Here is a 13,963-nt window from a genome sequence, read left to right as displayed (position 1 = left end):
AAGCGGCGATCGTCTGATTGCCAGTGCTACAGTTGTGCTCAAAACTTTACATACCCCGGCAGAATTTCTGATTTCTTGGCCTTTTTTTCAGAGAATATTAATGATGAAGTCGAAACTTTTTCTCCACTCATGATTAGTGCTTGGGTGAAGCCATTTATTGTCAATCTACTCTGTTTTCTCTTTTTAACTGATAATGAAAACCCAAAACATCCAAATGACCCTGATCAAAAGTTCACATTCCCTGGTGATTTTGGCCTGATATCATGCACAGAAGTTGACACAAATGGGTTTGAATAGCTACTAAAGTTAACATCCTCACCTATGACCTGTTTGCTTGTAATCATTGTGTGTGCATAAAAGCTGTGACAGACTCTTGCATCTTTCATCTAGCCACTGATGTTTCTGGATTGTGAGTCATGGGGAAAGCAAAAGAATTGTCAGCGGATCTACAGGAAAAGGTAGTTGAACTGTATAAAACAGGAAAGGGATACAAAAAGATATCCAAGGAATTGATAATGCCAGTCAGCAGCTTTCAAACTGTAATTAACAAATGGAAAATCAGGGGCTCTGTAACAACAAAACCACGGTCAGGTAGACGAACAAAAATGTCATCGACAATTGCCAGGAAAATTGTTCGGGATGCAAAGAAAAACCCACAAATATCATCAGCTGAAATACAGGACTCTCTGAAAACTAGCAGTGTGGCTATTTCAAGATGCACAATAAGGCTACATGGTTGAGTCGCCAGAAGAAAGCAGTTAGTGCGCAAATGCCACAAAGTATCTTGCCTACAATAAGCAAAACAGTACAGAGAGAAGCCTCAAAACTTCTGGAACAAGGTGATTTGGAGTGATGAGACCAAAATTGAACTTTTTGGTCACAACATAAATGTTACATTTGGAGAGTGGTCAACAAGGCCTATGATGAAAGGAACACCATTCCTACTGTAAAGAAGGGTGGTGGATCGCTGATGTTTTGGGGATGTATGAGCTACAAAGGCACAGGAAACTTGGTCAAAGATGAAGGAAAGATGAATGTAGCACATTATCAGCAAATACTGGAGGCAAATTTGCAATCATCAGAACGGAAGCTGTGCATGGGATGTACATTCCAACATGACAACGATCTAAAACATAAGGCCAAGTCGACCTGTCATTTGCTACATTAAAACAAAGTAAAGGTTCTGGAGTGGCCATCTCAGTCTTCTGACCTCAATATCATTGAGCCACTCTGGGGAGATCTCAGGTATGCAGTTCATGCTAGACAGCACAGGAATTTACAGGAGCCAGAGGCTTTATGCCAAGAAGAGTGGGCAGCTTTACCATCTGAGAAAATAAAGAACCTCGTCCACAACTACCACAAAAGACTTCAAGCTGTCACTGATATTAGAGGGGGCAATACATGGTATTAAAAAATGGGGTATGTGAATTTTTGATCAGGGTCATTTGGATGTTTTGGGTTGTCATTATGATTTAACAAGAGAAAACACAGGAGTTTGACAATAAATGACTTCACCCAATCAATAGCCATTAGTGGAGAAAAAGTTTTGGTGTTATCATTCATATTCTCTGAAAAAAGACCAAGAAAGCAAAGATTCTGCAGGGGTATGCAAACTTTTGAGGACAACTGTATACATAGCAGTGATTCAGCAGGAATATCGTAATGACAGGCACTGGGGTCTTCACTTCAGCAGATCCCCGGCTGTCATGACAAATCATCAGTGCCCAGCGATCACATGACAGAATCTCCGATGGGTGGAATCGATGACACGCTTCCTGTCAGTGATTGACAGTGGCATTTAATTTGTTAAAGGCCTCGGGTGGATCTTGGATTCATCCTTGGCTGTTAGAGGCACTTGGTGGCTAAATCAGCCATTAATTACAGGGAAAGATACAAACTCAGCGTGTGAGCCCGGATCAAAGACAGTGACACGGTCATTTACACAAATATACGTTATCAGTCATTAAGGGGTTAGATGCCTTTACGCATTATCTCAGCTTTTAATCGCCACTCACTTATTGTCTAAAAAATCATATTATACTTGATGACAATCTAGTGAAAATTATCTTTTGAGATATGATAGATACATGTGACAAGTGGTCATCGCTATCATTTCAGACTATCACTTTTTTCCCAGTATGAAAGTGGTCTGTTGGAAACATAAAAACGTTTAGCAATAATTGCTCAGAGCTTGATTTGACACATCAGCTCTCCTAACATATCTAGTTTTAGAATCAGTTCATTGTGTATAGGGTGTCTCCCTACATAGCCAGTCACTGTCAGAATTGATTGGATAAAATCATGTAGACACATGTTTAATTCGTAATGGAATTTATTCATTTCCAGGAAAAATAATAGGGGAATGGTGTAACACAAAGTGCTCCAGAATTGTTTTTTGATGAAGTAAGAATATTCTGGTGTAAACAGAGCTGCACCCTCTAGGGAAGTCCTACAAAGCCATCAAGCTGAAAGCCAGCAGTGAACAATTAGTTCTCAATTCATCAATACTTGGGCTTTGTAGACCACTCAAAATGAATACAGCACTGGAGTAAGAAGCACTAAATTCAATAATGTGCACTTCATGACAAATTTGACGCATCTTTAAAAACCCTGCTGTTCTGTTGGTCAAAAATGACCGACTTTGAACTTCAATATTCTTTAAAATATTCAAGATGCGGCTCTGAAACCCGTGGCCGACCGACCCATCCTCATTTAAGTCAATCAACCACAAGTTTCAGAACCGCATCTTGAACACCCCAAAAAATACCAAAGTTCAAAATAGGTCTCCCCAGACCGAACAGAACAGCAGGGTTAAGCTGTCATGGGTCACCACAAGAAATGCATTCCAGTTATGGACTGGAGAACATTTCTGTCACATTTCTGTCTCTTCGTTGGAGTAAATTATGATGACCTATGCCCCTTTTCATTAAGCTATACCCACTTTTCAAAAAGCTGTCTGTGTTATCCTAAACTGGGATAACAATGCCAAAAGCAAAAACTGGTAAGTGCTTGAATAATTTGGGCCTCAATGTTAACCATAGTGTCATCCCATATTATGGTTGATCACTCCTATTGTTTCAAACAGGCAAGTGCTATAAAAATGAAGAATAATATAATTGCTATTCTGCTATTGACACTCTTAAGATGACAAGAGGTTCACCTACTGGGCAGTACAGAAATTTTGAACCGAATGATTTGATGTCAGCGGTCAAAATTCAGACAGATTCTTCTTTGTCATGATTTGTCTCCAGTCGTCAGATTTATTTTCTTCAGCCTCTGATAATGCTGAATCCTTAAATGTGCTGTTTTTCCCATCACAATTAAGAATGCAGTCCTCATCCTCAACATGATGTAGAGATGCTAAAAACGCAAAAGAAGTAAATGAGAGACATCAAATTACATTTCCATATACTGAATTTATAATATTATGCTGTATATGGACAAGAGGATTCAGTATGGTTGCAGAATTAATTAAAAGTTCTACTACGAAGCCAAGGGTATGAGTAGACAATTGAATCGATCTGCTGAAAATTGACCGAGTCAAATTTCATAAAATTTGTAGTTCCTGGTGAATTAGAACAATATGCAATTCAATTTGAAAGGATCGCACAAAAATAGCGTTGTACCATTTTATACATTGCTGAAGATTTTATCAATCAGAGATTTTGCTCACATGATGTCAGGTGTGGCATCGTGGGCTTTTCCACAAAGCCTTAAAACTATTATATCACATGGTCCAGCGGGTCAGGAGACTTTGCAGCCACTATAAAGCATAAGGAGAGGGAAAGCATTTTAGGATTTTACAGGCTAAGGAAGATACAAGTAAGCATAAAAAGGACCTAACTAAGGGGATTGTATAGCAAAGAGATTTGTCAAAGGAAAGCAAAGATGAGGAAAATAACACAAGAACTGCAAAAAAAAAGTAGAGGACGTGGAAGCTACGCAAGTCATTTCGCCATCTGAAATTAATAGAAACAGTTGGATCAGCAATCATTAAATGATCATAAAATGTCTCTGGCTACTGTTAATATCTGAATCCGGAGCGGTGCTGAATAATGACACCTTAATTATGCAGGAATTATACATTGTAGATATTATAACTCCCCATATTCACATAAATCTCATGGTCAGGAGGCTGGAATAGCCCAATACTTGTTGGAGGGTCATCTCCCTCAGCTCTCACCTATATTTTGGCTGTATTGTACAATATAAAAATAATTTCATTTCCGTAGCGCCAAAATATTCCGCAGCACTTTACATTTTAGAGGGGACTTGTACAGACATTACAGAATAACAATAATCACATAAATCAACAGAGACAAAGAGGAGTGAAGGCCCTGCTCGCAAGCTTACAATCAATCAGGAAATAGGGCAGACACAAAAGGTGGATGGTAACAATAAGCACAATGGTAACAATAAGTTATGTGTTATTCTGTAGTGTCTTTATTGTCTGTACAAGTCCCCTTTAAAATTTTAAAGTGAAGCAAAATATTTTGGCACTATGAAAATAAAAATTATTACTATGATTATTATAGTGCAACGGATAGCTTAGAAAAAGATATTACTATAGAGGAATTGGAGATAGCTCTTCAATGAATTCAAAATGAAAAACACCTGGCTCAGACAATCTCCCTGAGGACTTTTATAAGTTATATTCAGTAATCTTTCTGCAATATGTAAGGAGATGGACATACTGCTCACATTTTCCCTTGAAAACATGTGTATTGTTGTAATATGTAATGTGTATTGTGACATACGTTATTAGTGATAGTGTTGTGTTCTGCCCGGCAATCGACAGGGAGAATTAGGTTTAATGTTTGGGACTAGCCCAGAGTGATAGGGGATAAAGTGAAAGGACAGAGACAGTTTCCTGTCAGAAAATTAGATAAGGCCCAGCGTGTGCCAGAAGCAGACCTAAGGCCTGACTAGTCAGCTGAGCCGCATGATGTGGGCTGACACCTCCTCTGTTTCTGTAGATGACAAAGCTACAGACACCTATTTTCTGCTAGACCAAGAAATTGAACTTTCTCCAAGCTTGAACAAATAGCTGCTTCCCGATTACGATCATGTAAGCCACTGGCCCAGTCTGCATCCATATAGCCTGTGTGTTTTAAATCTCCTGTTGCAGATATCCTAAAATTTATGTCTTGAGTATCTTTCAAATATCGAAGAACTCTCTTAACGGCATTCCACTCATTTTGACACGATTTTTCCACATACAGTGGGGAAAATAAGTATTTGATGCACTGTCAATTTTGGAAGTTTTCCCACCTACAAAGAATGGAGAGGTCTGTAATTTTTATTATAGGTACACTTCAACTGTGAGAGGCAGAATCTAAAAATAAAAAAACAGAAAATCACATTGTATGATTTTTAAATTATTGTATTGTATTTTATTGCAGGAAATAAGTATTTGATCACCTACCAACCAGCAAAGAACTCTGTCTCTCACAGACCTGTTAGTTTTTCTTTAAGAAGCCCTCCTACTCTGCGCTCATTACCTGTATTAATTGCACCTGTTTGGCCTTGTTAACTGTATAATCACACTCCAACCTCAGAGAGCTATCTAAGGACACCAGGAAAAAAATTGCAGACTTGCACAAGGCTGTGATGGTCTACAGGCCAATAGGCAAGAAGCTTGGTGAGAAGACAACAACTGATGGCACAATTGTTGGAACATGGAAGAAACACAAGATGACTGTCAATCTTCCTCGTTCTGCTGCAGTGTGTGCAAACTTGGTCAAGAACTAGAGGAATCGTCTGACCTCTGTAATTGGAAACAAAGGATTCTGTACCAAATATTAAGTTCACCTTTTCTATTGTATTAAATACTTATGTCATACAGCAAAATGCAAATTAATTATGCAAAAATCATACAATGTGATTTTCTGGATTGTGGTTTAAGATTATGTCACTCCCAATGGAAGTGCACCGAGGATAAAAATTCTCTCCATTCGGTAGGTTGGAAAACTTGCAAAATCGACAGTGTATCAAATACATATTTTCCCTATTGTATCTGCAGAGAATTCCAATTGTTGTTGCGAAATCCGGTCGAGTCATAGTTGCTGTGTATAGAAGTGTCGCCACTGCCTATTTACCACTGCTAGGTAACAGATCATCTTCTCTTTCCAACTTTAAAGTGAACCTGTCAGTAGGATTGTGCTCAGTAAACTACAGACAGCGTCAGGTTGTTGCCGTTATACTGATTACAATGATACATTCGTTAATGAAATTCATCTTGTGGTTGTTGTATAATCTTTATTTCCAGTTTTCAGTTAATTAGATTCCCGTGCTTCGGGGTGGCCTTCATGTGGTGCTCTGCTTAGATATTCATCTGTATGGGCTTACGACATACTGCATATCATATTGTTTGAAAAAAAAATTAACATTTATCATGCAGGTGCTGACTTTGATTTAGTCATATGGTTTTGTTGGGAAAAAAATATCTTAGTCAAAATGGAGCTGTTAGCCGCGCCTGCAAAGTAGCATCTATCACGTTTCAATAGATGATACTGCGCAGGTGCCATTTTGCTAGAGAACAAAAAATTGGGGTCAATCAAGATGGCGCCGACGACACCTGCGCAGTAGCATCTATCGGAATGCGATAGATGCTACTGTGCAGAAGCATCCTCAATTTTGCTACAGAAAAAAAAAATTAGGATCCATCAAGATGGCACCTGCGCAGTGGCACCTATCGGATCGCCGATAGATGATACCATGCAGAAGCCACAGCTGATGGAGCCAATTTTTTTTTCTACAGCAAAATAGTGCCGGCGCCTGAACAATAGCATCTATAATCAGAATGTGATGCTACTGCACAGGCACGGACGCTTGCGCCATTTTTATTAAGATCATTTTTTTTTAGTACTTGAGGGCTCCAGACTTAAAGGGAACCTGTCACCCCCAAAATCGAGGGTGAGCTAAGCCCACCGGCATCAGGGGCTTATCTACAACATTCTGGAATGCTGTAGATAAGCCCCCGATGTATCCTGAAAGATGAGAAAAAGAGGTTAGATTATACTCACCCAGGTGTGTTCCCGCTGCGGTCCGGTCCGATGGGTGTCGCGGTCAGGTCCAGTGCCTCCCATCTTCTTACGATGACATCTTCTTCTGGTCTTCATGCTGCGGCTCCGGCGCAGGCATACTTTATCCGGAGCCGCAGGCATACTGTACTGTACTGTAGTGCGCAGGCGCCGGGAAAGGTCAGAGAGGCCCGACGACTGCTCACTGCAGTACTTTGCTCTGCCCTCAACAGGGCAGACAAAGTACGCCTGCGCCAGAGCCGCAGCGTGAAGACAAGAAGAGGACGTCATCGTAAGAAGATGGGAGGCCCTGAACCGGACGCCCATCCGATCAGACCGCCCGCCCAGTTGAGTATAATTTAACCTCTTTTTCTCATCTTTCAGGTTACATTGGGGGCTTATCTACAGCATTACAGAATGCTGTAGATAAGCCCCTAATGCTGGTGGGCTTAGCTCACCTTTGATTTTAGGGGTGACGGGTTCCCTTTAAAAGGGAGAAAACTGCCCACATGAAGGAGCTGCTTGCGCAGATACACACCCTGGAACAGGAACATAAACGTGATCTAGGTAGTGCAACCCTTACCAAGTTAAAAAAGGCAAGAGAGGACTTGAAAAAAATAGATCAAGGTTTTACCAAATACAGGGAAAGATTGCAGTGTTTCTGTTACTAGTTTGCAGACAAGTGCAGGGGCCCATTGGCTAGAAGTATTCACCCAAGGAGCCCCAATACCTATATACCCTCCATTCGCAATACCGGAGGGGTAGAGGTGAATGAATCAGGCAACATTGCTAAGTTATTCAGGGACTATTGTGAAGCGCTCTATAACATCACATGCAGACATGTCCCCCACATGTGAGCAAATGAAAATAGATCAATATATCAGAGAGACTTCCCTTCCCTTGTTATCGGCGGACCTCAGGGAGACCCTGGATTTGCCTTTTAGTGAGGAGGACCTTACGCAAGTGATCAAAATGTCCCCGACTAATAAAAGTTCTGGCACAGACGGCTACACAGCCAAATTTTACAAATTACTAGCACCCCAATTAACACCCTTACATAGTAACATAGTAACATAGTTAGTAAGGCCGAAAAAAGACATTTGTCCATCCAGTTCAGCCTATATTCCATCATATTCCATCATAATAAATCCCCAGATCTACGTCCTTCTACAGAACCTAATAATTGTATGATACAATATTGTTCTGCTCCAGGAAGACATCCAGGCCACTTCTTGACCAAAGTGTTTAACAAGCTTTCTTTGGCACACCCATTTCCTAACCAAACACTGGAGACTCATATATCTCTCATTCTTAAAGCCTGGAAGGACCCTAAATTATGCCCCAACTACAGGCCAATCTCACTAATCAACCTAGATGTAAAATTATACTCCAAAATAATAGCAATGAGATTGGCCACCTATCTACCAGACTTAATTCATACTGACCAGGTAGGGTTTGTCCTGCGGAGAGAGGCAAGGGACAATACTACTAAGACACTCCTACTTACTGTATGTCCCACAGTAAAATGACAACGTCATCCACATGTATTCTATTGATCGATGCTAAAAAGGCATTTGAGCAGGTGATATGGTCCTTTCTCTATAGTGCAATCCGTCAGATCAATATGGGACCTAACCTGCAGGAGAAGATAATGGCTCTATATCATAACCACACAGCTAAAGTAAAATGTAATGGTGTCTTTTCAGATTCTTTTTTAAGATATCAAATGGAACGAGACAGGGCTACCCGCTGTTACTGCTGCTGTATATTATAGTGATGGAGCACCTAGCGGTAGCCCTTAGAAACAACCCCAATATTACTGGTATACAGGTTGGGCCTAGAGTACATAAACTCTCCTTATATGCAGATGACTTATTGCTGTATGTCATGAACCCGAGACGTTCACTACCCGTGGTCATGAAAAAGTTTGATAGGTATAGCATGGTAAGTAACTTTAAAATCAATCCATCTATGTCTAAGATACTTAATATTACGGTGCTGGGTCGGGAGAGGGTGGTGCTACAAAACTCATTTCCCTTTCGGTGATGTTCCACATCAATGCAATATCTGAGGGCACAGTTGACATCAGAGACATCCCAATTATATCAGGCCAACTTCGCCCCTCTTAACACGTATTACATTTGATCTTGGTTTGGTAGAATAAATGTCATAAAAATGGATATTCTCCCAAGACTGTTGTACCTGTCCCAGGCAGTCCTGGTGATACTCCCAGGTACATTTTTTAAGCATCTAGACACAGTTTGTAGTAAGTTCATATGGGGACTGAAGAGACCTTCACTTGCTCGCTCACTGCTTAGCAAACCCAAATCAGAGGGCGGTACGGGCATGCCGAACTTGAGAAACTAACATTGGGCAGCCATAGTGATATGGGCCTTGAACTGGTTTCATGATCAGGAAGGAAAAACTGGGTCTCGATAGAAAGGTCTCTTTCACCACTGGCACTGACTTCGCTACTTTGGACCCCTAAGACACATCGTAACTGGACCAACTCCCTACCTTTTCTGACACATGATCTACTTAAAATATGGGACTCCTCTATTTTGGCACAGAGTTTCTCAAACAGCCCCAGTCCCAGGACCCCAGTTTTTTGACAATCCCGAGTTTCCCCCAGGTATTGGAGTAGGGTCATTTTTGGTATGGTCCAACACACCTAAACTCTGAGTGATGCACATCTCTAGGACGTTAGAGAGACAGCAGTCACTGGCGGAACTGAGGGAGGGAATTTCCAGATTTTGACATCTCATAGTTTGCATATTTGCAACAACATTCCTCCGTGTCGTCCCTCCAGCCAGCTCCTTTAAACAAGACAGATCTGACGCCACTGGAATCATTGATGATGCAAGAGACGAGCCCTGCACACTCAGTCCCACAAGTATACTCAATACTTATGTCACAGAGAGCGGAGAATAAGTCATCGTTTACCTTGGATTGGAAACTGGAGATTGGGCTAGGGTTTTCTTTTGAACAATGGAAAAAAGCTTTCTTTTGTGCACACAGGCTCCCTTTGGCTTGTAGGGCTTAGGAAACAAACTTTTTCAGTAGGTGGTACAAATGTCCAGCCCACATTCATAAGATATATCCACTGGTATCTTACCTCTGCTGGAGATGCGAGGCATCTGAGGGTAGCATGCTCCACATCTGGTAGAATTGTCCACCAATTAAAATACTTTGGAATAAGGTCTTAGAAATGTATTCAAAGGTTTCTGTTGACATCATTGAAAGTAACCCACAGCTGGGCCTACTGTCAATGATCGCAGACTCCTTCAGGAGCATCAAGGTAGGACTCCTAAAAACATTGCATAATGGCCACTCACACTATCATTCCTAGGAAGTGGTGTTCTAAGACAGCCCCTAGTACTTGAATATTCATTTCTCTTAAGTATTGGCACACGTGACCACCGGCCTCAGCAGGAAGCAGGCGGCTGACAGTGCGCACTACTGAAGAGGAATGGATACTCACCACGATCTCTGATGAACACCTGATGAGTATTCCATCTGCTGTGCTCCACTTGTGAGCAGCGCATGATGTCCCTGCCATGCGCTGCTTACAAGCATTAAGCAGCTGCTGGCACCAGAGCAGGATGCTGCGAGGGAGAGGAGGAAGGTAAGAGTTAAGGTTTGTTTTTTTAAATCTTTTCCGATGGAGCCATGGATACCAGGACTGGGATGGGGCCAATCATACCAGCAAGGGGATGGGGCCAATCAATCATACCAGGAATAGGATGGGGCCAATCAATCATACCAGGAACTGGTGGGGCCAATCAATCATACCAGGAATGGGATGGGGCCAATCAATCATACCAGAATAAGGATGGATCCATGCATACCAGAATAAGGATGGGGCCATGCATACCAGGATTGGGATGAGGTGACCATATTTACCAGGATAGGTGATCTTAAGTACAGAATTGACCACATTTTTTGCTTGTTTTTTCCCCCCTAATTTCCTCCTCTAAAACCTAGGTGCGTCTTATGGTCCGGTGCGTCTTATAGTCTGAAAAATATGGTATATTATATGCATTATGCAAAATAGGAGGCAGGTCACTGAAGGTTCAGTGACCTGTCATAAGCCCATAAGTATGAATAACAGTACCAACCTGACAGTGTCTGTAGTTTACTTAGCAAAATCTTGACTCAGGTAGTGTTTTGACAAAGTAGGATAGATGCCTACTAGTGATGAGCGAATATACTTGTTACTCGAGATTTCTTGAGCATGCTCAGGGGTCCTCCGAGTATTTTTTAGTGCTCGGAAATTTAGTTTTTATTGCCGCAGCTGAATGATTTTCATCTGTTAGCCAGCATAAGTATATGTGGGGATTCCCTAGCAACCAGGCAACCCCCACATGTACTTATGCTGGCTATTCTCCGAGCACTAAAAAATACTCGGAGGACCCCGAGCGTGCTCGAGAAATCTTGAGTAACGAGTATATTCGCTCATCACTAATGCCTACAGTGGCATGTAAAAGTTTGGGTACCCCTGGTCAAAATTACTGTTATTGTGAACAGTTAAGCAAGTTGAAGATGAAATGCTCGCAGACCACTAGAAAACACTTAGGAAACTCAAAGAAATATTTTTCTCTCCTAAATGTTCAAAGATTCAATAATAGCAGGGTATGTTACACAGGACTGGAGCATAGCAAATGTGGTGCCAGTTTTGACAAAGAGGACAAAATCTCGACCTCTGCTGTTGGTAAAATCCTTGTGGGTTTCCTAAGAGATGCTATATTGTAGTATCTCAAAAAGTATATCCTCCTGACCCATCATCAACATTGTTTTATGAGGGATCAGTCCTGTCAACCTAATCTGATCAGCTTCTATGAGGAGGTAAATTCCTGAGTGGACCAGAGCAACGCAGTGGATGTTGCTTACATGGACTTTTTAAAGGCAGTTGATACGGTGACATACAAAAGTTGGTACATGAAGTGAAAGTAATGGGACTAATGGAAAATATGTGTAACTAGCTTAACAGCTAACTTAGTGATAGGAAACAAAGGGTGTTTTTTTAATGGAATACACTTGGCTTCACAGTTAACAGTGGGGTACCACAGGGGTCAGCAGTGGGCCCTCTTCCATTCAACATATCTATTATTGACCTTGTAGAGGACATACAGAGTAGAATTTCAATATTTCCAGATAATACTAAACTCTGCAAGGTAATCAACACAGGTGGGGGATAATTTAATGTTACATAGATTAATATAAGCTGAAGGCTTGGACTGAGAATTGGCAATTGAATTTTAACCCCCTTCACAACATATGATATACAGTTATGTCATATGTTGTGTCCCTGCCTTTGATGCAAGCCAAGCCTGCATAGTTCCTGGCAGATGATGGCTTATTTATTCAGCCATCATCTGCCTTTAACAGCCATGAGTGTTAAATGTTGCTGCCAATCTCCAACAGAGGCATTTAACACATGCCGACAGAAGGCACATCATTCCAAAAGCACGTCGGCATGCATCCCTGAGCCTGTCATCATGATACTCTTGTGAAAGTCAGCTTTTAGCTGATGCGCTGCTATGTATAGTACAAGCGACTAGATAATCACAACCTCAGGTCCCCTACGGGGACTAACAAGTACAATGTACAGTAAAAAGTGAGGAAAAAATATTTTTTAATGTATAAAAAAAATACAAAAGTTCAAATCAACCCCCTTTTGTCCCAATAAAAATAAAACAATTCTGAAAAAATACACATATTTGGTATCACTGCGTTCAGAAAAGTCAGATTATCCAAAATATATAAAATAAATTAATCTAATCAATAAACAGCATAACACAAAATAAAATAGAAATGCCAGAATTTCGTTTTTGGGGCCCCTGCGACATTGCAATTAAATGCAGTAAGAGGCTTTCCAAAAATCATATCTACTCAAAAATCATATTAGTAAAACAGTCTGCTCAGGGGCAAAAAAAAAGCCCTCACACAGCCTCATATCCTTAAAATTTAAAACGTCTTGGAATATGGCAACAAAAGCAAAATATATTTTTTGGAATTTATTATTTTTTATTTTTTTTTACAAATATCCAATTTTTTTCACTACCTAAATAAAAAAAAAACTATACATGTTTGGTATCTTCAGAATTGTACTGACCTGGAGAATCATATTGCTTTGGTAAGTCAACATGGTAAATAGTGAACCCCAAAAATAATTGTGGAATTGCACTTTTTAGCAAAACATTATTACAAAAATCCCTTCAAATTTCCTGTATTCTTGATTACCATTGTGCAAATAGAAAGAAAAATATGACTTACCTAATGTCAGGAAACACAAAAGAGCAGAAAAGAAGCTGATCAGCCCCGCTTTACACATTGTATTATGCAAGCAGGGTCCAAGCCGGATCTCGTCTGTGGTCCCTCATTTAGGCTGAATGCAGTGACATTTCGTCTCCTCTGGTGTTATACTGGTTTCCGGTACCTGGACTCACATGCACTTACATGTAAGGAAGCATTTACACAACCAGTTTTGTCACATTGCTTGACTTGAAATGTAGAGCAACACACAGTGGGGATTTTTTTTTTTTTTTACAGGGAGGAAACTTAACAACTTACGTACATTTCAAGCTTTGATTCATGTGTAATTTCCCATGAATACTACTACTACATCCTTGTAATTTCCTCGTCTAATTTCCACTAAATAGTCTAAACGTGCATAGTTTGTATTTTACAAAATTATAGTGGACAATGACATCTACCGGCAAAAGATGTAGAGCACTCAAAAGCAAAATTCTGTATGTAGTAAGATAAACCTGACGATATTCAGAATCTATTTCTGCAAAGTCCGAAATTAAAAATATTGATTTTTATACACATGTAAAATAGGAAAAGGGGTTGTTTGCCTCTGAGGACTTTTTTTTTCTTTTTTACTTGAATGCATGTTTTTGGGTCCAGAAATCATTTTTGTAATATGGTTTGATTAA

General features: G+C 40.4%; 1 protein-coding gene across 2 annotated transcripts in view; it reads right to left on the bottom strand.

Annotated features, from left to right (window-relative positions):
- IL18R1 (interleukin 18 receptor 1) overlaps window positions 1-13,435 on the bottom strand; it is a 182,729-nt gene extending 169,294 nt beyond the window's left edge. The window contains exon 1 of one of the 2 annotated variants that reach the window (XM_069757619.1): window positions 13,299-13,435. In XM_069757619.1, the coding sequence (XP_069613720.1) occupies window positions 13,299-13,356 (58 nt within the window). In that variant the 5' untranslated portion in view covers window positions 13,357-13,435. The remainder of the gene's footprint in view (window positions 1-13,298) is intronic. The other variant, XM_069757618.1, reaches the window with a different exon arrangement.
- Window positions 13,436-13,963: the final 528 nt, after the last annotated feature.

The sequence above is a fragment of the Ranitomeya imitator genome, chromosome 3, assembly GCF_032444005.1.
Source record: "Ranitomeya imitator isolate aRanImi1 chromosome 3, aRanImi1.pri, whole genome shotgun sequence".
Classification (NCBI taxonomy): Eukaryota; Metazoa; Chordata; class Amphibia; order Anura; family Dendrobatidae; genus Ranitomeya; species Ranitomeya imitator.
This window is presented reverse-complemented; position numbering and strand designations above follow the sequence as displayed.